At 43.1% G+C, this 25,557-nt stretch overlaps 1 protein-coding gene across 19 annotated transcripts in view; it reads left to right on the forward strand.

The window, feature by feature from the left end:
• The first annotated feature begins 1,489 nt into the window (after positions 1-1,489).
• The window catches only part of LOC147727467 (ankyrin repeat domain-containing protein 17-like), a 1,323,072-nt gene continuing 1,299,004 nt past the window's right edge, over positions 1,490-25,557 (forward strand). For 10 of the 19 annotated variants that reach the window (XM_086961534.1, XM_086961542.1, XM_086961537.1 and 7 more), the window contains exon 1: positions 1,490-2,059. In XM_086961534.1, coding sequence (XP_086817660.1) covers positions 1,775-2,059 — 285 coding nt within the window. In that variant the 5' untranslated portion in view covers positions 1,490-1,774. The remainder of the gene's footprint in view (positions 2,060-25,557) is intronic. The other 9 variants (XM_086961538.1, XM_086961544.1, XM_086961548.1 and 6 more) reach the window with 1 other exon arrangement.

Here is a 25,557-nt window from a genome sequence, read left to right on the forward strand (position 1 = left end):
GTCCTAAAATCTACTGTGCTCCAAAACAATCATCCTCAGATGGAAAACGCTGCTGCGCTTGACAAACGACTGCGCCATCATCCAGATAATATTGCTAGTGTTTGAAGAGGAGTTAAGTGCCCACATGGAGAACATATTTCCTACTCTGCCGCTTTTTTTGTCACACGAGGACACCTGAGGCAAGCTCTTGTGATACCATCCGCCTCAGCGCAGCAGCAGGAGCGAGCGGCGGCCGGGGCGCCATTTACATGTATTGCTTGCCTGTAAGCTTTGTGTGCCCATCCTTCATTTCCATGACCGGCCTTTGTGTCTCGTGATCTTATAACCACGGCGATCCATAATACAACAATGCTGGCCTCCTTTAAAAAAATGCACACTGTTACTATAGTGCTTCCAGAGAGGCTTACAATGCGGCCTTATAAATTGGCAACCTGTAAAAAAGCCCAGTCGAAAATTACCAACAGCTGGAGATGACAGTTGTTTTAACAGCTGAGCTGACAGGATTAATTTAAATGCACTGAAATCAAAAGTAGATAACACCTGTTTAGTCTTCCAGGGCTATTCGGCAAGGTAGGCCCCAGGAATAGAGCGCAGCCAGAAGCGCAAGCCAGAGAAATGGAGTGAGAGAGAGCCCGGGAGAGAAGAAAGAGAGAGTCGGAGAGGAGTAAGAGGGAGAGGGAAATACAAAGAGAGGGGTGTGGGGAAGGGGAGGGGTATGAGGAAGAGCAGAAACGTAAGGGACAGACGCATGAAACAGAACAGAAACAGGGAGGGGGAGGAGAAATGCGAGACACAGCCTGGTGGCCGTGAAAAGTGTGAGGCGGGGGAGCGGATACCTTTGAAGTGAAGCTCTCGGAGGCAGGTGGCTGGGGGAGCAAATGGTAAAATGCGCGTGCACTCGACGAAATCCGCGATGGTTTCAAAGCTTATTTGGCCCTCAATACTCTCGTCCTATTTATCACTTACGTGATAGAATAGGACGAGACCTAAAAACTGCACTGATAATGGTACATGTTTTGTACCTGATCGTATTTGCAAATTTTTAAAGCAACATGATGTCAAATACTTAAGAGTTGCTACTTATTTCCTATCTTGAAATGGTCTCGTGGAAATAGCAAACAGAATAACTAAAGAGGGCATTCAAACCGTTATCTCTGGATGAGAGAACGTTTTTAAAAGCGAAACTGTGTTGTCGCGCCGTGCCCCCTCCTACCACCACGAATGTGTCGCCCGGTGAATCCTGCTTGCTTAGAGACCACTTCACTTTTGCTTCTGAAAAGTGCGTAGCGGGAGCTTGCGCAAGTACCTCTCGCGCCTCCAAGTCAAATGCTCTGCGTCTTGACATACGCGCTGAGCCCCGTCCGTGCAGTCCAATCAAGAGAAGGGGGCGGGAGAATCGCAGGTGACTCGGCGACCGGAGAGGCGACAGTCGCCGCCGTCCTACAGGAACCTCTGGCAGAGCAGGAGCAGGCGGAGCTTCCTGTGGCGCGCGCCGATGACGAAACACTCATTTCCGGAAGCAGGAGGTTTGACGGCGGCCAGGCTTTTAGCCTCACGAGTGAAGGGCCGAAACGCGCGGGGCCCGTGGTGGAACAGCTCCCAAAACTGGCACACGAAGCGCCTCTCTCGCCTTCAGTAACCGTGGGGCTCTGTGGGGCCGGCGCGGGATTTTCTCAGTGGCGGCTCAGGGGCTGCTGGATCTCGCGAGAGCGGGTGCCGCGGGACGGGAGCAGCAGGCTCGGAGCGCCCTGCACAGGCCTCTGCAGCAGGGGACATGGAGCAGCAGCAGGAACCGGAGACCGAGGCCGCGCCCGCAGGGAGCCCGACGGCAGTGATATCGGAGGTGGCAGAGACCCCGCGCTCTCCCAGGGCTGGGCTGACGCGGATCTGTGACTTGCTGAAGAAAAAGCGGAGGCGACGAGAGGAGCGGGGCGAGCAGCGCAGGAGCCGCACGGCTCACACCGCACCGGCCACCACAAGCAGCAGCAGCGAGAGCAGCGGCAGTGAACCCAGCAGCGAGCGAGAGGAAGAGCCGGAGGAGGAAGAGGAGGTGTCCGAGGTGAGACCCGCTCGCAGCGTATTTCCCATCCCTTGACATCCCCTTATGAAAATCGTACCCCTGTCCGGCGGAGGGACCCTTCCACCCAGGGTGGGATCTGCCTTTCCAGGGTTGCAGACAGGGGGCAGCACCTTTCAGCCGGTGTCCCCCACTTGACCGTGAGTGACCCCAGCTCTCCCAGGTGATGCAATCCTGCAGCAGATCCGCAGTGGTCATTGACTGACTCGCCTACTTTCTACCCCCTTGAGTAACTCAGACGGTGACACCCAGATCCATACTTGTAGGATAGCACCAAGTACGCGACATGACACTTTCCGCTATGAGAATGACTACACACGGATGTTTACATATCAATTCTACGTAAACCAATCAAGTTCTAGAAATCATCTTTTGGTATCGTATCCGATTCTGTTTAATGCTTTAGTCAGCAGATCTATTTGTCGGTGCCAGATGGTCGTTGATCCTCATTTGTTACTAAAAATGTCGACATGCGATGTACGCTGGCATTGCCTCGCTTTTAAAAATATATATTTCAGGCATCTGAGGCTTTCAATGCATTATGCTACTTTGTTGAATCGATTTTAACCAATTTTGTTGCTTTTCGAGCACTTTCGCTTTGCGTTATTTCACTTCCCTGCATTCATGTCCGTTTTACATTCTACCCATTCGCCAGACGTATGCTCATTTATTCTCAGGTGTGGGTTTCACGGTATTGAGTCACCTCACATTATCCAGTTACGTTGCAGATAAGGAGGAACGGCTCATTATTTGAACGTAACACTTAAGAGTGTCTGAAGGACTTCCACGCCTTTCATCTTCGTAAGGGCGGGAACATTTCGTGGGAATTTATTTTCTGCAGTCTGATATTTAACGCCTCCACCTGAAAGAGTCTTTATCCTGCAGCTGTCGACCAAGCTCCATCTTAATGAGTTTTTTTTTAATTGCTGTCGGATGAATCCGGTTTTCGTACCTGTTGTGTTGATATATCGATTTGGCAAATTATTTCTAATATGTTCTGAAACTCGAGACATGTTTTATTTGTTTACCTTTCAGTTGTTTTTCTCTTACCTCATCTGATGCTTGCTTGTAAAGTTGACCCAGACAGACATTGTCTGCTCTCCCTCATGGAATTGGACCATCAATAATGTTGACTATTGGTTGAATGCTCAGTTTATTTTTGTCTCGACTCGGGTTTATAAGAAATGTGTTTTTAGCTGTAGCCAGGGGGTCAGTCATTTAAGGGGCCTTTTTTATTTTGTCTATTGTTAATAAATAATATGGCGCATGAGAATACTAGAGTAGAAATGCTATGCAGATCTGTTTATTGTATAAAATGTGCCTAGAAAAAAGAGCAATTGCTACCCAACATGTGTGCACTCATGTTAAATTCAACCTCTGGTAAAAAGTACACCATCATTAAGTTACCTTTTGGAGTTTGTGGTCGGGAGGGGGAACATGCCAATATGCATTGGGGTGTAGTGGAATGACTAGACAAACTGGATGACTAGCTTATTGCAAGAGACTGAGTGGTTCAGGTTTACATATGTTAGTTACATTATTTTGGTCTAACCAACAGTAATCGGAGCCCAAATCTGGCTTATTTTTTTTCTCTCCCTTTTAATTGGACTTTAGAAAAACATTCTTGAATTACAATAACAGCTGTCAGTTCAGTTCTATATGCTTTATTCGGGTTGTGGAACACCCATAAAAGCGATTACAGAATAAATAAAATTCTTTTGAAATCTAGAACACAACATAGTGACATATACTGGAATCATTAAGAGCAAAAAGAAGCATATTCATAACCGCATGTTACGATCTCACATTAGGTCTATTTCATGATCAATTTACAAGGACTATACCTTTTTTAGGTCTCGCCTTGTCAGCGCATGCGTTGTCTCAGCGAGACATAAGGTAATCTCTATATGTTAAGCAACAATAGTGGGACTGTGCTGTTCCTTTGGGAAAGGGGATAGAGGGAGGTCACCACAGGGAGGGGAAGGAGGGGATAGCTCAAAGTAGAGGTATACCCTGGGTATCCATTTTGTTGGATCTAATTGCCTCACACACCCTTGCGAGTGTCATGCTTCATCATAGGCGTTTGCTCCTCGTTGGGTAGGCGGTGCAATACCCTACGGGCACACCTCAAAGAGGGGCTCTTTACCGGAGATCTTTTTACCAACTGCCTATGGGTGAAGTGCGGGTGAGGGGCCAGAACAGAGTAGAAAGTGTGGGTGGGGTTAAAATGCGGCAAAAGGTACCTGAAGACAATTTTATTCCGGTGGTCCTCTGCCGCAATTAAAATCGGGGATAGTCTGTATTAGCTGGACCTTAGGTTTCCAGCGATAATACAATACTACTGTGTGAAAAATATGGTCAACATGTTTCTCGCATGGAGTCGATTGACGTCGATTCTTCAGGACCTAAAATAAACTACGATCTACAAAAACTGGATCTAACCAAAGTAACAGTTTTGAAGAGAGCACATATTAGTACTACCTGTTGTACACCGTCCCCTCGCCTAAAGGTCAGAGTAAGTAGGTGTCAACAGTACCCAGCAGGTATGACATCAAGGGGGGCCCATACAGTCATAGGCATCTCACGCTTGTGCCATCACCTTTCATGCCTACCCTTCACTGCTGGGTCCGGGAAAAAAAAATCTCTGTATGTTGGCAAGCACTCAGTAGTTTCACTGGCTGTTTATGTCAAACTGATTCCGTGTAGTCCGGAAGCAGCGGCCACCAATTACAGTTTTCGTCTGCACTGTTATTCCTTTTTCTCTGTCTTGCACATCTCTGCCTGACCTACATAACGGTGTGAGGATTTAGTCACAGTGATTAAGTAATCTAACCGCTGTCATTATTGTGCCCTTGTTATAAGCCCAAAATGCCATGTTGTGCTCTGCTGTGAAGTTTTTCTAGCTAGTATAAGCGAATACAACCAGAAAATGAAATTATGTTTAATACTTTCTTTATAGCCCCAGTGACTAAAATCATTCCTGTCTGTTTAATATTAGCCTGATCCACCTCAATTATCTGAAGTAGTGGCTAAGCATTTTCACACAGCCCTGTTGCGAAACATGATTGCTTTTCATATCTGCTTTTCTACCATGTTTATTTTGTCAAGCCCATTGCTCCGTCTATAGTAGAACAACGTGATGGCCTAAAGTCTGTGTTTCTTGTGTGTGTCCGACCCGCTTTTTTTTCCGTCTCTACGACACCCTTGGGTATGTGCGCGCTTTATACAATTCATTTCATGTGTCTGTCTATCTTTCTCTCTCTCCAGTAGGTAGTTATAGTTAGGGCCAGCTTTTCCTATATGACGAATCTTCACGAACTTTTAAAAACTGGTGTCCCAGTTACTTTAGCTGCGGTTTGGAAAGTTTTGGGGTGATTGGTCAAGGAGGGTCCCCAAAACACTTTTCCCCCATTCAGTTTCTTTGGGAGTTTATATTTTCTGAACAAGACTCCAGCCTGGACCGCTGAACAGAACTACACCAAATTTGGTATAAAGCTAGAAAACTGACCTTTAATTTGGTGTAAATCCTTTCAGTAGTTTGGTAGTTAATAAAGAGAAAAATTTATAGATATTTGGGGATTCGGATCCTTTGCAGACCCTTCCACAGGGGATTCGCGGGTAGCCACAGATCTGGGGGAATAGCAAAGCCCTGATTGACTGGGCGCCACCTGAAAGGAAAGTTGCAGCCAACATTTTGTTAGTTGCTTGGCTAGGGGGGGTGATTGAAGTGTTAAAACACACAAGGGGTGAGGATACAGGTATCCTGACTCCACAGGGCACATGGAGGGTTCCATTAGGGACCCCTCATGGGCAAGAAACTGGCCTAAAAACTAAAACAATTTGGCGCATAAATCGAGGATCTGTGGGTACCTGCGAATCGGAAGCCCATTGGGGTAAAACTACATACACCATACCCCCCAAAGTGCATGGCATGGGGTTGGATGCTTGCAGGGTGTTGGCCGTGCACGGCAGGGATTGTATTAACATACAGCAATCTTATATCGTAACATTGTAACACAGTTCTGTTGGTGCACATCATAAATCAATTTAATGAACAGTGACATCTTTCCAGTACTGGGTTAAAGGCATTTTTTCATATAAGTACATCTTTTCACTTCCATCAATTAATACTAGGCATATGTACCAACCCACTACTCTCATTGTCTCATCTCCACCCCGTCTTATATTTCTCAAACTAGTCTGTTGAACTATTCGTTTGGGCATTCACTCAATGTTCTTTGGTCAGCAGGACATCTACTAACCGATTGATCATCTTGTGTAATTAAAAAAAAAAAAGCATTTTCTACTGCAGTTTTTACAAGTGCTGGTTGTTTCCCCCTATTTTTTGTATGGCTCCTGTTTAGTCGTGGTTTTTGTGGTAGCAGATTCTAAATCAGACATTTAACTTCAAGGGGCATTGGGAAAAAAAGTTTAAAAAGCCACCACCACAGACTGAGCACTTGGTGCACAAGGATCAATCTGGCTTTATCCAGCATTGACTGATTAGGCATAATATTCAGTTCTTAAATAATGCCCTTCCAACGGCTGTCTGATAGGACACCAGAATGAGTTTGAGTATTACGTTGGGCTCAGAGACAAGTGGCATAAGTGCACAGTCTGTCCTGTGCATACAGGGGAATGAGTGGGCCATGCAGTTGCAGTTGAATCTGGTAACAAAGTGCATTAAATGCCCCTGTGTACATATGTTTGAAGACCCATCCCAATTCTGGGATGGCAACAATCCCCCCTTAATTGTGTTGTATTGTAATTGCATTTATATAGCGCTTACTACTCGTGACGAGTCGTCGAAGAACCATGAGGGCACCCATAGTTCATAATGCTAAATGCTGTAAATCTAGAGTTGATAGTGGCCTAAGCATGTCAGACTCTGGTCTACTTCCGGACAGTGGGCCTGGTGGTGATCCATGAATGGACATGTATCAAGTACTAGTAGTTGTCCAATGTGCACTGTTGCAAAAACAAACATATCTTCATACAATGGGATATTGTTTTGTAGGAAGAAAAATGTGACACTCTGCACTTTGTCATTTAGGATTTTCTGTTATTTACTGATTTGGGCCCCTGATGAAGGGACACATTTCCTGAAATGCATTGGGCAATGATGATCAGAATATTCCTATATGAATTATTGAAGGATTAAACTTCTGTGATGTGAACAGAATAATAAGTGTTAATGCATACTTTTGAGAAACTGTTATTGTTTAAGATGCATGATGATTTGAAAGAAAATAAATCTGAAAAATCATTTCTTCTAACTGAATATTTGAGAAAAACATTTGTTTCTGCAACCGTGCACATTGGACAAGTACTAGTACTTGACATGTTTGTGATTTTATTTAGCATGTTTGACATCATTCCCACCAATGTAGTATTGGCATGTTTGACATCATTCCCACCAATGTAGTACGCCAAGGTCACAGGATTAGTCAGTATTGATAGGAAGCAGATTCAGGAGTGCTCCACTACCAAACATAGGGATCAATGAATGGATCCACAGCCCAAACTCTGATCCAGCGAATAACTGTGAGAGGTGGGCAGGGAAATCCACAGAGCCATTAAACTTTTCATACAAGAGCGCCTTCCTCCAGACACGAGACTGTAAAGATGCCCTTTGCAGACATGGGGTGACTGTCAAGTTGGACGCAACAAAACACATTATGTCTGGGAACGACTATGCCACAAGTGGGCAGCATTAGAGATTTTTTGGGTGGGACACAGTTGTGGTTTCCGCATTGGGTGACCAGATCGCACACAACTATGTCAAAACATAACTGTCACACAGGTACTATTTCCCAAGCTTCAGCCTCCTATTATTTACGCTTCATAACAAAACAAATATTGGCATAGCCAATAGGTCTCGCCTATGGGACCTTATAAGTGTTTAGTTATCCAGCACAATATCCTTGGTGCAACAACATCAACTGTTGCATAGCTAAACACTTATAAGGTCCCAAAGGCGAGACCTATTGGCTATGCAAATACTTGACTTACTAGTAGGCAGTGGCCCGTGGGGCCACTGACTGCCCTTAAATATCTGTAAACATTTAATAGAACTGCACCCAGCATCCTCCTAGGCAAATGTTATTCCCATAACAGTAATGGATACTCATAAGCGTGAACAGAATATTCAGTATACGCTGTCAATCCTTGTAAAGAAACAAATACTTTTTCTACGAACTACTGTTTTATAAAATTCAATTACTACTACAAGATTTTCACTGTTGGTTTACTCTGTACAGTGACACTTCCAGCAAGCGATCAACCAACGCTTATTTCGCCTTTTTAAGACTTTTTCAAGGCAGTTCAGCATTCTTGATCCTACTGATCTTCATGTGTTTGTTTCAAATAGCCATAAATGCCCATACGTAGAGGCTGGAGCTACTCTGCTTCTTCAAGTATTTCAGAATAAACCATGACCATCTCGGTTTATATACTTATTCCTTGGCTTTAAGCTTGGATTTAACTTTGGAATCAAGATCATTATCCAACTTGGATCTCACCAAGATTTCCTGTAGTTCCCTGCAAAATAACACTGGCATTCTGGATTTCACGAACACCAACTGACTACTGTCTTCCTCCCTGGGTTTTGCCGTTGGCATGTTAAACATCTTTGGCAGAGACTCTCTGCAACTACCCTATACTTGGGATTAATCCAGGTCTGTCTGAAATGTCTAATCATGGAATCCCTTCCAATATGTGTGGTTCCATGATATACCCTAGCCATTTGTGACAACAAGCTAGCTAGCATTATTGGCCTACCATCTGGACACACCCATACTTTATCGTCCGCTCTTCTTGTGCATCCTGTTTTGATCCAGTGTTCCTTCTCTTTTGCGTCTAACTTCATCCCATGTTTCAAAAGCAGAGAAAAACATTTGTTGTCAATTGGTAACTTCTTTTTCCATCCCTCTGTTCAAAGACCTTGTATTTCTAGCATAAAATGTTGCCACTTGGTCTGCATACCGGTTACCCAGTGTCACATAATCATTTCCTGACTTATGTGCAGCACATTTGACCACTGCAATTTCGTTTGGCAACTGCAATGCTTCCATTAGTTCTTTAACTTCTTTGCCATTTCTGATGGGAGATCGTGAAGTCCGGAATCCCCTCTGTATTCACAATTGCCGAAGTCATGCAGAACCCCAAAACCATATTGACTGTCCATAAATATGGTTACTCTCAATTTCTTCCCAGTTTTGCAGGCTTTAGTTAAAGCAAACAATTCGGCTATATGTGCAGACTTGACTCCTCTTAGACGGGAAGCTTCTATGATACCAGACACAGTACATACAGCATAACCAGGCATCAATTCTCCTTTCTCCCTTCTGAAACATGACACATCAACAAAAAGTACAAAGTCTGACTCTTCCAGTGGAACGTCAAGGAGGTCAGGTCTTGGCTTTGTACTCATTTCTGTCACATCCAAACAATCATGATCAACTTCCTCTTTCACTTCTTCACAATAGGCATCCGGCAAAAAGGTTGCTGGATTCATCATGGTGCATCTTGTCACATTTACATTTTCAGCACCCAAAATTACTCTTTCATATTTAGTCAGCAGACTAGGGGTCAAATGTTGAGTACGAGTCCTTGTTAAAAGGATCTCAACTGAATGTGGTACATACACCTTTTATAGGATGCCCCATCACAATTGATTCACTCTGTTCCAGATTTACACAAGTAGCAGCTACTGCTTTTGAGCAGCTAGGTAATGCTGCAGCCACTGGATCCAGAGTAGAAGAAAAGTATGCTACTGGACGTCGAGACAATCCATGTCTCTGTGTTAACACTGAAAGTACGCAACCTTCCCTTTCACAACAGAACAAAGCAAACTTTTTCATGTAGTCTGGCATTCACAATGCTGGTGCTTGACACAAACAACTTTTCAGTTTTTTTCAAATGCTTCTTCACTTTTATCATCCCACTCAATCTGATCCATCACATCTTTACGTGTCAACAAGATTAAAGGTTTTGCAAGCACTGCAAATCCACTTATCTATTGACTAGAGTATCCAACCACTCCCAAAAACATTCGCACTTCCTTTTTAGTTTTGGGAAGGCTCATTTGTCGAATCACTTTTTTTTATTCATTCCGCAGTCACCTTTCTGACTCCTCTCTCTAACTTATGTCCTAGATATTGAACTTCTTGTTTGCAAAACTGTAATTTTTCTGGGGACACCTTGTGTCCTCCCACTGCCAAATGGTTCAGTAAAGCTATAGTGTCAGTGACGCCGGCATCTCTTGTTTTTGATGCCACTAATAGGTCATCAATGTAATGAACCAAGACCGAATTTCCGGGCATAACCAAAGTTTCTAAACATTTTTTCAGAATCTGATTGAAAATCGAAGAACTCTTTGTGTATGCTTGAGGAATTGTATTGTTGTGTGTTTGGCTATATCTCACCTTCTTTTACCACAATTTTAATTGGGTACATTTTTGCCATTAGACCAATTTCTTTTCCTGTAAAATCCCACACATCTGACTGTGGTTCTTAATTCATCATGCAAATCGCTCTCAGTAAGAAGTGAATACATCTCACCCGCTTCTGTTCCCTGTTTCGCTAGCATCATCTTGTGAGCAACGTTTTCATCAGGTGTTTGAAAGGCCACACCATCAGGCATACAAAAGTTGGTGCAGTTCATCTTGAACAATCAGTTCCTACCTAGTAGATTTACTGGACTCAAGTCACATACCACAAACCGATGCATGTCTCTGAAATTCCCAATATTCACTTCTATTGGTTTTGTGACTGGGGTCCTAATCTGCTTATTTGAGACTCCTACAACTTGGATAGTTTCTCCAGAGAGAGGGTAGGTTTGGTATAACTGCTGTTCTCACAGTAGCAAGGTAGCGCCAGTATCCACTAGGAAAGTGATGTAATTTCCTTCAACCTGTCCATCAACCACAGGACCTGACTGATCTACCTCCAAGGATACGCCAAGTATGCACTCACATCTCTGAATCACTCGCATCCAATATTGTTGAACGGTATGTGTAATCTTACCACCTTCTCCTCGGAATCAGACGTTCACACTGTATCTCTGCACCTCGGCATTCACACTGTTGAGCAAAGGGGCTTGTGGCACCTGTAACTAAGGAGTAACTAACTACCTGTTGCTGCTGTTGATGGTTTCAAATCCACTTCATTCTGCAACTGCGGTTTAAGATTTGATTTACCCCTGTACTCTGTTGAATATATATATATATATATATATATATATATATATATATATATATATATATATATATATATATACACTTTTTTATGGATATTTTTATTTTATTTTTGAAGAATAAAACAAACTTCAAACAAAGCATGAATACATAATGCACCATTGATGACAAATCAGTGACATAAATGGCAGTTATACAAACAAAGTGTCTCCCAGTTGAGTCCACGGAGGGGTCTGAGCCACCAGAGCGTATAAAAATAAAGGGTCATGGTTGCACTATTCATAAGTACTCTGTTGAATATTTCTACACTCATTCTTCCAATGTCCAAACTTTCTGCTTCCATGACAAGGATATTTCTTTTTTGTTTCATCTCTATTCATTCGACCTCTTCCTTTATTTCCATTCAATACTTGACTATTCTGATTCTGCACATTCGTCTGGTTGTCATTTTGAGAGCCAGAAGCTGCCTCTTGGTGGTCTGCCAACTTCACTTGTGTTCCCAGAATTTTCTCTTACAACTTTTTATGTTTTGCATCAATGTCATCACTACAGTACTTTGCGTACTTTAGAATGTCATTGATTGTCTTCCTTTGCCAGCAAAGCATATGCCGTTTAATTATCTGACTAATTTCTAATCTTAGCCCATACACAAACCTATATACAAAATGTCCCATATTTTTATCACCAATGTTCTCAAATCCACTATACTGCTTAAACATCTGCAGCAACCTTTCATAATAGACATGCACTGACTCCTTAGGCTCTTGAGTTGTTCTGTCTATTTTAACTCAATCTGTTTCTTAGGGGGTAATTTTCCCTTTCAGAAAGGTATTCACTTGATTATATTTCTTCGTTACTTCCTTTGAAGGTGCACCTGTCTTCGTGTCTCTAGGATACTCTTCAGTTGGCCACTTAACTGTAATTTTACATTCTTTCCATAAATCTGTGGGTAACACTATATCAAACAAGCCATCCAAATCCTTCAACAAAACCTTTGAAACCTGAACAAACCTCTCCACCTGCTTGTACCATTCAATTGGTTTCTATCTCAATCTAGGGAAGTCATTTGTAAAGGATAAAATATCCTGTCTACTCCATGGAACATGAACCTATCCTCCACCAGGGACTTCTCTCATTGGACACATTCTTCCAACCTTTTCTACCTCCCTCAACGGAAAAGTAGATACTTCCTTTATAGCTGCTTCATCTCCTTTCTTTATCCATCTACTTCTCCATCGATCTACGTCTCCCCATTTCTTTAAAATGTGCATTAATTCCTTTATTTCCAAACTCCTTCCTGACGCATTCAAACCTTCTAAGTCCTTTTCAGTAAACTCTGATCTATAGGCTTTTTGTAGTATTTTTGACTTCTCTAGACCTATTTGGAATTCTAAAGCTGTTTCCGCTATTTTCTCATGACGATTCTTTGTCCTCCAAGTTAAAATTTTGCACATAAACAACAACTCTTCATCTCCACATGAACCTAATCTTTCAGGATCTATCGGACCAATAATCATTTCTTCTAAATCTACCCTCAACTTGTTTACATCTATAGTTTTTGGTTGTGGTTTCTGCTTTTCTAATCCTTTTGCCCATTCCTCTGGATCTTCAGGTGAAAATTCAGTAGAATTTCCTGCTACTGGAGTGCCTGTTGATACTTTCCTCCTTGCATCTATGGGTGAAATTATTTTTGGGGTTTCAGTTACGGTCTCAATATTTGAGAGATCTAATAGTGAAACATTTGAATCACTCTCACTAGTTTGATCTTCTAAAATCACTATCTCCTTTCTAGCACTATTCTGTAGGACTACCCCATTTTGTGATTTTGGTGTACCTCGTTTATCCTAAAACAAGAGAGGAAGCGTAGAGGTACTGATAGAATCACCCTCCTAGCAGAATTGTATAAACAATGGGATTCTATCAGTGTGAAGAGGTGATAATTTTTATGATGTTTTTATTTGGTGAGGTACTCGGCTCTCTCTTAGAAATAGAAAGATGAGAGCACAATGTGCTTGTTAAAATACCCCTCGCACACTAAAAAGTCCTTTAGTTCCATACTTCATCATAGGGGTCTTCCCGTCCCTATAACAGGGCGGGCGTGCTGCGACCAAACTAACTACGCGGGAGCACTTAAGTTGTGACAGAGGCTATGTCACTTCTCTAGCTGGGAACGTTAAAAAGGGGATTGTGAGGTAGAGCAAAAGCTATTGCTCTACCTCACAATCCCCTTTTTAAAGTTCCCAGCTAGAGAAGTGAATAAAATATATTTTTCTACTAAGCCAGGGAATTTTTAACTTTTTTGTATATTTTCTTGCACTCACTTGTTAGGTCCCTACACTTTCACTGACACCCCTACACCTACACATAGCCTCTGTCACAACTTAAGTGCTCCCGCGTAGTTCGTTTGGTCGTAGCACGCCCCGCCCCGTTATAGGGACGGAAGACCCCTATGATGAAGCATGACACTAAAGGACTTTTTAGTGTGAGGGGTATTTTAACAAGCACATTGTGCTCTCATCTTTCTATTTCTAAGAGAGAGCCGAGTACCTCACCAAATAAAAACATCATAAACATTATCACCTCTTCACATTGATAGAATCCCATTGTTTGTACCTCGTTTATTACCATACAATGGAATAACTGGACCAATAGGTACTAGTACTGTCAGTGCTTCCACATTTAAACCTAACTGATTTATTTTCTAAATGATCTCTTCTTTTGTTTTATTCAATGCATCCCTTTCCTTCTCCTGTGATGCTCGAATGACTGTTGGATCATATAGAACCTGTGGAACCAATGGAGTTACCCGAGAGTTCGAGTTGAAGTTTAAGAGATCAAAGAAGCGCACCTCGCCACAATTAAGCGGTTCCCGTTGCACTATGATCCCATAGTCTCATCCTATCGGGTAACAATCTGCATACAGCCTGTCACGTCTATACAGCTATAACCAAGACACGGAGTGACCATCACCGTTTTTATTTTCCTGTATCTCCTCCCTCGGAATTATCTTCAGCGAGCCTGAGAGTTGTGTACTGGCAGTCTCACTTGGTTCTGAGAGCGATGTTACCACGTAGACTCGTTTTGCACAGAAGCCCCCTTCTTCCGTCTAACGAGCAACTAGCACGCTAGGAATTCGCCCCTGAAGAAGGGTACAGTCGGGTCCCGAAATGCATTGGGCATCATGGTTTAAGAAAATCAACTCACAATAATTGATGCATCATTAAAGATTAGGGCTCCTGAAATGTTTAAAAATATGTAGATATAATACGTGTTATGTACAATATTTCATCTTTATGAAACAGATGATTAGGTTTTGATAGTTGGAACAGATGTACACCATTACACATGAATACAATGTATTAATGCATACATGTTCGATAAAGGTTCTATGAATATGAACTAAACAATAGAACGTGAAACCATATAATGCTTACTCTCTGATCAACTTGATTAGCTGTTTCTCTTAATTTGTCGGAAAAAGGTATTTTCCCTGCAGGAACAGTGCTCACTAAAAGTAGGTTTTTTCCTACTTACTTACTTGCTTAAATCTTTGTGCTAGCCAACACAGTCCTGTAGTAGAGCACCCTTGGATTAGGTCAGTTTATAGGTGTTCTTTAAATTAAACTCTGAGTGCTCCTCTTACTTTTTTCACTTATGAACCAATGGAGTTCCCATCATAGGGACACTTGGAGTTGTATCGCTAGCACTTTCTTGATATCTTGGAATATCTCCCAATAACTTGTCATCAGACTCATCACACCCTATTCCTGTCTCAACCATGTGTTTAGTTTTGTCCTTACTTTTACTCCCTTCTTTATCTTCAGCCATTAACACTGGATACAAACCCTTTGATACTACAGCCCTTCTCCATCTTTTCATTTGATCTACTCGAGTGTCAAAGGGGTATCTGAGTATAAATCTGCTATTCTTCTACCCCCTCTGTATTTCTCCCGTTCATATGCCTCAACTTCCCATTCTTCCAAAGCCTCATACTGTGTTAACCAAGGTTTTGGTTCTAATGGATTCATTCTGTTTCTCAAATTCTAAAGAATCCTCGCATTAAATGTACCATGTTCTGGAAAGCTAGAACACCATCCCCTCTTGTATGCTCCACCGTATTCTCCAACCATACACACATATGGTATCCACTTTCCATCATCAAAAAAGAAGCAGGCGTGTTAGGAGGTGGCAAAAGAAGTCTCTCCTTAGTCACTACTCTTTTGTCCTTTTTTAAAGAAATTATTTATCTTATTAATCAGTTTCATTCTCCCTATTCTTGTCTTAACCAATTCAGTAGGCAAAATCCCCAAAACACGTCCATATTTTCGCAGACCTGGTTTAACACTCGTCCTATACCAGCGGAACTCGCACCAACAGTCCAATCTGGACTCACTACATATTCCCCTCTTCAACCAATACCATCCTACAGACCAATCAGAACTTGCATCACACCCACTCGTCTGACCAATGTCAATGTGATTTCCTCACCACACTCTTCTAAATTCCGTTCCCGGGATTCCCAGGTATCTCTCTATAACTCTTAGTGTTAAACATATAATCAGTAATCTAAAATAATAAACCATAATCGCTAAATTACTCAATAACCATCGCTCTGCTACCAGAAAAACGAATCCAGCGGAAAGCCAGGAATTAATACTTCAGTCAACAAGAAATTGAAATGGGCCCATATACACATTTAAGTTTCCTGGCTGTTCCGCGGGGGTTACGTTTCATATTCACTTTTATCTTGATTAATCAATGTCTAACTAATCTTCACAGATCAACACTCTTCTAATGGTCAATGGACCATTAGTTGAGTAGTTGATGATGATATTAACAATTCACTAACTCACAGATCTTCATGAAATAACCACAAACTCTGGGTAAGATTCAAATAATTGTATCTAAAAATCAGTAATGCATGAACACTCATTAATACAAATTCATAGTGCAAACTCCGTCAACTTTCATGGGAGAGAAAGATTCATTTAACAAGCTAATTCAATTCACAGACTCATTCAACAATTCGATGCATTAGGAGTGGATAGCCACTATCAGCTTACATAGCAGTCATCAACTCCTCATGACTCCACTAATCTTTTATGTCCCCCTAGTTATAGTGTTCATTTCTGCATGTCCCACCCTCATAAGTTGCAAATATCAGTGACTCTTTGACTGTGATTGGGCAGGGGAGTTGTCATCACCTCATGCCGTCGTGTTCAATTTCTTCACTAATTCTTTGTTTAACAAACCCTACCCCTTTAGCTCATTTATTATTCTGCCTTATTATTTTCTCATTCGTGTATCAAAATTTCAATATTGTTCCACAGTCGAGGATAGCATTCACACAGTAGATTGTCCATGGCTCTTTCTGCCTATTAACAACACGGTCAGTGGGTCACATCATAATTCTGGTGCGTAGACTCAGTTTGTTTCCGTCTCCACCACCATCTTTTCCCTTGGCCTATCATATCAGACCCAAACGTACACTGTTAATAAAGAAAACCTAAAAAGATGTTAATTTCTCAAATATGTGATTGTCCCTGTTCACCACCCACTTCTTCTCTGCCCCATGTAAAATTTTCTTTCTTTAAACAAAAGCATTAGCAGCAACATCTTCTTTTAAAGTTCAGGCAAGCATATGTCAGGCATGCATTGCCACAAGACCTGCGGTTAGTAACTCTAGCGCATGCATGAGTTTTCCCCCTCAAACAGGTTAGTCAGGTGGTTGGCTACATGCGCAAAACTTTTTTCGGTTTCAAGCTGTGCTTTGTTGCGTAGCAAATTATTCTTTGTTATTTAAGCGTGCATAAAGCTCTGTTCCACATATGTGAATGTCGTGCGCCTGTTATTTTCCTCTTCATTACTATTTTTAGTGATTATTACTTGTTAATGAGAGGAATCCGACCAAGTTTCGTTTTCTTGAATCCTTGCTCCATCAGGTGCGCCAACATAATCATCATGTTGAACATGTCGTAAACATTATAACCGTATGATAGAGCTGCAGTGGTCTGTTGTATATTCTATTTCTTGAACAATGTCCTTGTTTTATTGTGATGATTCTTAATTCTGTGACAGAAAAGGCTGGGGAAGACCATGTCATTCTGTTGAAAAAAATGGAACTTTCTGTTTTAAAGTGGGAGCATAACAGTTGTAACACAACAGGAAAGAGTTCTCATTAAGCTTTAATATATACAGTTAATTCCTCATCCTTGTCCTGACCCATAGGATGCTTGGCGCTCAATTCCAAAATGAGGTGAGATTCTAGTTATCTTACTTGCTTTTCTCTATTTCTTCCTCGAAGGCTACTTTCTGTCAATGACAAAAATACAAGTGAACTAGAGTCATTTAGTATGGTAGTAGGCAAAATACATGCTTCAGGATGAGAACAATCTTTGTTTTTTCATGGCCCTGCGTTGTTCTCCTTGAAAGATAATACAACTAACAAATTGCAATCTGCAAGGGCATTCTAGCATGTATACGCAGAAGGCTGAGTGAGACACATGTCGAATTTTTCTTTATTGTAAATGTTTTCCCAAAGCATGTTTTGGTTTTGTTAATGTTTTTACTTTTTTGCAGGCTTTGGAGTGCCCCCCAAATACAGTGATCTTCCATGTCTTGTAACAGTAATCATTTTTTTCTCCTTAAATCACTATCGACAATTATGTATTTTAAAGATTTAATTTGCTATACATATTCCAATATGTGTTGTAACATCTTTGCCAATAATACGGTCAGCCCTGATCGGAGCCTGGTGTTTGGCCATAATCATTTGAATGGCATAGGACTTTTTGTTATTGGCGATGAATCTCTAGTGGGAGAATCTTGCCCATGGTTCTCTGTTTACATGCAACACTATTTTGGTCTCTTGCTTTCACTTTATCGACAGCACTCTATTACTTTATGGGAATACCCTCTTTGTCAGAGCCTAGTGATCGTTTCCCTTTTTTCTATGTGTTACAAATCATAAGTTATAAGTTATATGTACAGTTGTTTGGTCCCAAAACGTTTCCCAAAAGGTATACAATTGTAATTTTTTTTTATTTGGCAGCATAGAATATTTGTTGATCCACGCTTGGACTGATGGATAACTATTCAGAGAGATTAGAAGGAACTCTGTTTTAAGAGGGTTACGTTTGAGCAGTGACACTAAAACTGTACATCAGCTACGATTTATGTTGCTGTTTAATTGTCTGTTGAGATGTCAATTTCAGATCTGACAGTTATCTTCATAAAAGATGTATGTCCTGTTTTGAATGTTGGCGTGGGCAAGAGGTGCCTTATGATATAGGTAGAAGAGGATGAATCTTTGAGGAGCCCTTTGTTGGAGTACCAAGCGGTTGAACAGTTGTACATGTTTATCAGTTTTTTTTTTAAGGTAAGGCGAGAAATCAATTAAGACTTCTCCCATCAAGCTAGTTCTATCTTTGAGAATTCCTAATGAGCCGAGTGACTTCCAGTAACAAATACTGCCAACAAATCCAGAAGTATTGGTGTGTGTATATAAGATCCGCTTTTTCCAGGAATCGAAGAGCGCCGTCAACTACTTTTATAATTGGTGATACTGTGCTGCATCCTACTCTGAAGCCAAATTGCGGTATGTCATGGAGGTTGTTTTCAATTAATGTTGTGAGGTGTCTTGACAGACTTTCTAGGACTTGTACTGGGATGGGCAGGGCGTAGACTCTGAAAAATGTTTACGGTATGAGCTGTAATTTTTTTCTTTCAGTAGGAAGAAGTACTGGCCTATTTTTAGGTATTCTGTGACTGAGCGTAGTGACCTGGGTTTGTTCATGAGGTACTCTTAGAAGGCTGTAATTTGAAAGCTTTGTTCTTTGGTTGTGTGCGGGAATTGATTCAAAGAAAGGTGAGCAAGGCTTGGATTTGGCAATGGTTTTTCTGCTTGGATAAAGGTGATTGTGTGAGGTGGTGAGGTCAATATACCCTTTAAATGGGGCTATGCATTCTTTCTATTTTATTATTTTCATAGGTTAATCCGTAAAAGTTGGGCTTGTCTTTATAAATGTTTGCTTATTTTCTCCTCGTATGTCTAAATGTAGCAAGATTTTGGAAGATCTACTGTTTTTGCCAAGCCTGCTTTATTATTTTATTAATTATGTACTTGTTGACCAGAATCTAGGTCTAAATCAAATTTATTAAATTTTGAATCCATGCATGCTCTCCGGTTCCCTCATTCTTTAAGTCCTTATGAAAACCTTGGCACTGATTTCTTTTTTTTGGTGCTTCTGTATTGTGCTTTTATAGTGGCTCTGCAGACCGGGTTGCATGGTTGTGTCTTTTTATGATCAGAGCGAATTGCTTCAGAAGGAGATTCCCATCTCTTGGATGGGATTATATGATATTTTCCATCCATTCCATTCACCATGCCAGACTTTGATATGACTTGTTCTCTCACTCTCTGAAGGATTAAACCGTATTCAGTAAACTGAATCAACATTCCACTACTGTCCGATATTAATAACCCAAGATATGGTTATGGTGCTCATGTCAGCTATCTTGTAGCACAGTAGTTTGGAAAGAGCAGGCTTGTCATCGTGTTAATCTCTTGGTGCATTGGGAAATTCAGTTCATGCTAAATATGGGCTTCCCACATTCTGATCAGCATTCACCATGCCATACCTCGATGGGGCCAAAGGGGATGATGGACGGGACATTTGAGCAAATCACGCACCCCCAGTCAACTGATCTGCTTAGAGTTGTCATTACTTGCATAATATTTCGCATGTCATCTCTGTAAGACTCCATATATTCATATGGCCAAACACTGATCCATAAAACAAGTGCCTTATAACCACTTTTATAACAATTTCCTTGTTGAGTAGTTGCAAGAGATTGGATTGTAGAATGTACCGAAGTTTTAGTGTCTTATGCCAGATCTTGATTTACTGTTAATGCTTATACAACCCACACTTCTACCTCTCACAAGATTCCTGGATTGTCTTGCCTGTAGGCTTCAGGCGTAGCTGAAGTTACATGCTAACAAAATGATTACAAAACGTAGCAATTGCACTTGCTCTCCAACATTCGCTTTTAAGTCATTACAAGATTCTCTAAATTGCCAATCGTATGAACACCTTAAAGTTATCGGAGCCAAGGTGCTCCCGAATATTTCCTATGGCTCTTCCATCATTAAGGAAAATAATGCCAAACTATTGGGCCTATTGATAAAATGGCCTGCAAGTCTGGTTTTAATATTCCAAAAGCTATTGGAGAAGCTGAAATAAGCCTGGAATTTGGACTCCGAAAAGTAACTATAGTGAGCTAGGAGTCGTTCTTGAAATGTATGCATTCTTTGGTTTTATTGAGAATTCATTCCTTAAGAAATAATTGTGAAATCAGCTGAGGAATACGATAATGATCTTTTCAGCCGCAAAACCCCAGACATCACGTTCACAGCTTGCATTCTCTGACATGTGGATCAAGAGCTGCCCGCGCCTCACAGAACTAAGCGAACGCAATGCTGTTGAACGAAAGACGAGAAAACAAAAGTAGCATTTTACTGGCAAAGTCTGTAAAGTGGCGCTAATATGTTTGAGTGAGAAAAAAACTAATCTGGCCCCTATTTTTCTCTGTCCCGAGGCTGCACTTTGGAAGGAAAACATATTCAACAAGCATTAAAAATGCAATAGGTCTCACCTTTTATTAAGTTAAAGCCATTTGCTTTGCTATACAATACCATTAGCAAAGCAAATGGCTTTAACTTACCCAATGGTGAGACCTGTTGCATTTTCAATGCTTGTTTGCTCTGTCCCCGCCCTCCTCCCCCCACTGACTTCGCCCTCCTCCCCCCACTGACTTCGCCCTCCTCCCCCCACTGACTTCGCCCTCCTCCCCCCACTGACTTCGCCCTCCTCCCCCCACTGACTTCGCCCTCCTCCCCCCACTGACTTCGCCCTCCTCCCCCCACTGACTTCGCCCTCCTCCCCCCACTGTCTTCGCCCTCCTCCCCCCACTGACTTCGCCCTCCTCCCCCCACTGACTTCGCCCTCCTCCCCCCACTGACTTCGCCCTCCTCCCCCCACTGACTTCGCCCTCCTCCCCCCACTGACTTCGCCCTCCTCCCCCCACTGACTTCGCCCTCCTCCCCCCACTGACTTCGCCCTCCTCCCCCCCACTGACTTCGCCCTCCTCCCCCCCCACTGACTTTGCCCTCCTCCCCCCCCCCCACTGACTTCGCCCTCCTCCCCCCCACTGACTTCGCCCTCCTCCCCCCCACTGACTTCGCCCTCCTCCCCCCCCACTGACTTCGCCCTCCTCCCCCCCACTGACTCCGCCCTCCTCCCCCCCCACTGACTCCGCCCTCCTCCCCCCCCACTGACTCCGCCCTCCTCCCCCCCCCACTGACTCCGCCCTCCTCCCCCCACTGACTCCGCCCTCCTCCCCCCACTGACTCCGCCCTCCTCCCCCCCACTGACCCCGCCCTCCTCCCCCCTAATGACTCCGCCCCCCACTGACTCCGCCCTCCTCCCCCCACTGACTCCGCCCTCCTCCCCCCCACTGACTCCGCCCTCCTCCCCCCCCACTGACTCCGCCCTCACGGGTGCAGCCCTGGGCCATGCTCTAGGTCTTCGGGAACCCTGTTAGCAGTTCAGGACTTTTATGTGATAGCGAAATGCATTCTTGGTGGTGTAGTCTTATTTTGCTTTTAGCTCTCCAACTCCAAACATATGTGCAAGTTGGGGGCATAGGTCTCTGCATCAGGTGCATCGACACACGCAGCTAAATTAAGTGACCTACACGTGCTACCTTCAAACCCCATCAATAAAGTTTCACCAGATAGACTGTCTTGCCCACGGTTCTGACTGAAGATAAGCTTAGATCGGCCTCACCCGTTCCTAAAATGACATATTTACCAGATAACCCCTAAAATGTGCCATCATAACCCCGAAAAGAAACCAAGCAATGTTCACTTAAAAACGCCGGCCGTTGCAGTAAAACGCAGGTAGTGCCGTTCGGCGGGTGGAAGACCTCTTAGTGTGTACTCTGGGCACAACATGTAAATCGAGGATTCTCGCCTCCAAGACCCATGCAGAGTCCCCCTGGTGCAGATTATATTTTCAAATTATTTTACTTACAACCTCACGTGAAAAAGGATAATAGAGCGCCCACACCCTCGCAGAGAGGTCTTCTAAGAGAAGACACAGAGTCTAAACGAGGTTCAACAATCAGACACAGTGCGCCCGGCCAGGGCTGAGGGGTGCCCGTGATGTGGGATGGTGAATTAAAGCACATAACGCACGTCTCTGGACCCTTCCACACCCCCTGACCCCCCCCCCCCCCCCAACTGCCTGTACCTGCTGAATGTGGCATCAAAGGTGGAAGCTGCAGGCTGGAAGGCGCCTCCTGTAGGGAGCTGTCCCAGAGTGAGGTTTCCCCCTCAAACTTCATATTTAAGAGGAAAATGACCGCCCCTCCCACGTGCAAGGCCTGGACGTGAACTGAAGGGCAGCCTTTGAAGGGGGGTGCTGCCCAAACTAATTAAAGGTGCCGTCCTCCTTTAGGGAATTTACAGATCCTGAGATAAAGATCTCACCCAACCCCCCAATCACCCTTCTGTATACTTAAAACAAGCACTGGAAGTTTAGCCAGGGCCTGGCTGCAGGAGGACAGTCCGTGCCGAGACCCGACAACTAAAATATATTTTAATTCCTTTCTTTCGGTTTGAGGTGTGTGCTTGCTCCAACCCTGGTCCAGAGAGCAAGAAGGGACTGAGGCTCGGACTGCAGAGCTGCTCTGATACTTTTTAAGAGAGAGAGAGAGGGCTACACATGTCATGGGGTAGGAACAGCGTTTATTTACTCTTACTTCTTTGCCTGTTTTATTCCTTTCATCGGTGGCCGATGGTGCTGGCAGAAACAGACACTGTCTGTGCAGAAAGAGGCGTGGGTCCTGTGGTAAAACATGGCCAACGCACACCAGCGCACAGCTGTCTCGGGGCACCAGGCCTCTGGGTTCAAGACCGAGCCCTCCTGGGGTAAGCAGAGGTGTCCAGCTTGGAAGCAGTGGCCACCACGACACATAAACCGCTCCCCATAACTAGGCGCTGTCAAACAATACAAAAGCAGCTGTGAATGGAAACGTTTTACTCCTGCGAGAGCAGGAACACAAGACATGAGTACACTTGGCACAGTAAAAAATACAAGCGCTCACCATGACGTAGAGTTTTCTTTTTTTCTGCCGCCCCACTTGGACGGCCTCGGCCTGCTTTCCTTCTGAAGTAAAAGGTTTATTATCTTAATGGGGCCATCTGTTTGGCCCCATAAAGATAAGAAGCCTTTTACACCAGAAGGAAGGCAGGCCAGGCCGTCCAAGTGGGACGGCAGAGAAAGAGAAAAGTCTACGTCAGAAAAAGCTCTTTCCTAATGGCTGGCCACAGTTTAGCATAAACGGTGACGCCAGCCAAAGGTAAAGAGGGGCGGGGCTTAAAGCCCGATACTTAAAGCCTCTCTAAATCATAATCTCGCCAGCGAGACTGCGCATGCGCAGCCTACGCAGGCGAGACCTAAAAAGAGCGATGTTTCCAGCAATGTGTTTTATTTAAGACAGGAGAGGGAAAGAGGGTAAGAACCGTTTCTTAAAGTTACGTTTTTCAGCAGGTGAGGAGGCTTCGGAGACAGAGTTAGGGGACAGAGAAAGAGAGATAGTTGCCAGCTGACTCTGTGACAAATAAGATCTGAATGGACTAGTATCATAGTGAGATGAATGCTTGATTTTGAGTAAGTGGCAAGCGGTCTTTAGGGTTCTGGAGGACATTGTGGGGACTCATTTAAGAGTTATTTGCATAAACCAGCATCAGTTTTCCCCTAAAATACACAGGTGATACACCACCTTCCTGAGACACCGGACTGCTGTCCCTTAACCACTCTGTGTGCATGACTGGTGTGTCTCCTCCTGAGAGCACTCACTTCGCATTGTGGTACAAAGTACAACATCTGCAATTAGCTGTTGTTTAGTGCACCCTTCTGTTTCAATATCAGTTTATAATTTAAAGCCTGGAGCAAAAGCATTTGATGAACTGGGCACACAACAGAGAAACAACCTGTGTTTGTTCTCGAAATTATCACAGTTAACAATTTGGATAAAAATGCAGGCAGCAAGCCTCTGCTGTGGTTTGCATATTCCTTTTTAATATTATCTAGGTTTTCTGAGGTCACACAGTGACAAGCTCCCACTAACCCCTCTGCTACAGAGGTGAGCCATACCTGCAGAATATTAACCTACCCGCCTAGATAGTCTAAAACATTTCAGGTGCTTAAGGAAATTTAGCCCTCAACCTAAATAGAAATGGAGGATTCAGGGTCCTTCACTTAATCTAACAGTTAAAAACGTCCTGGCTTTGCCACATCATCGGAAGGTCACTGAATGGCAGTCTCCAGAATTAGTCTGGGAATCAGATTAGATATCATCTGAGCAGCGTAATTTAGGCTCCACCATCCATCTTGGCACTTTTCAACTTTTTGTGGTCCCCCATATATTTTGACCAACCGCGAGTCCACTGAGAGTGCTTCATGTTTTCCTTGATGCACATTTCCCATCAGAGCAACATGCTCTTTTTCAAAGGTGGTGGGTCCAAACTGAACCAATAATCGCAGATGACGATGATTAATGCACTCTCCAATCACATTATGAAGACCAGGCCGGACTGGGACAGGAAATAGTCATGGGCACTAAAATAAAAGTGACATCTATTAGTGCACCAGGTAGCTGAAAAAATTAATTGGCCCACATCGGTGAATAGGGCAGTTTTGAACTTTTGGAAACACTAGAAGTGTTTAACACATGCATGCATTTTTGTTTCCTACATAGTACTATCAGCAAAATTAACAATTAAAAACCTGCCCACCAGACCATTATACAGTCTCGAATCTCCTAAAAACCATACCACACACTAACTTACCAGGCCCTCGGGCACTGCTGATTGCCCTATATGCCAGTCCATCTTTAATGGATACTGCTATTCAGACAAACTTAACTTGATAGTTTAGGAGCATAAACCATTTTTCCTCTGCCACTAGTGAGAACAAAAGTCTACAGCCCCCAAACTCTGCAGCACACCTTGTAAATGGGTTCCTTTTATATAACATCTTTGTGTTGTGTGTTTGGGTCCATGCCTTTTGTTCATATTAACTGTGTGTTGAACGTCTTTTTATGCTCTTCAGGGTTCTTATATACAGCACACACTGGTGGTCCCACGCCAGTTATTCTGTCCCTGGAGCAGCCCCTGGTGTGCACCTTAGTTCTGCTGCATTTTAACCTTTTCTG

Source organism: Lissotriton vulgaris, chromosome 3_1 (genome assembly GCF_964263255.1).
Source record: "Lissotriton vulgaris chromosome 3_1, aLisVul1.2, whole genome shotgun sequence".
Classification (NCBI taxonomy): domain Eukaryota; kingdom Metazoa; phylum Chordata; class Amphibia; order Caudata; family Salamandridae; genus Lissotriton; species Lissotriton vulgaris.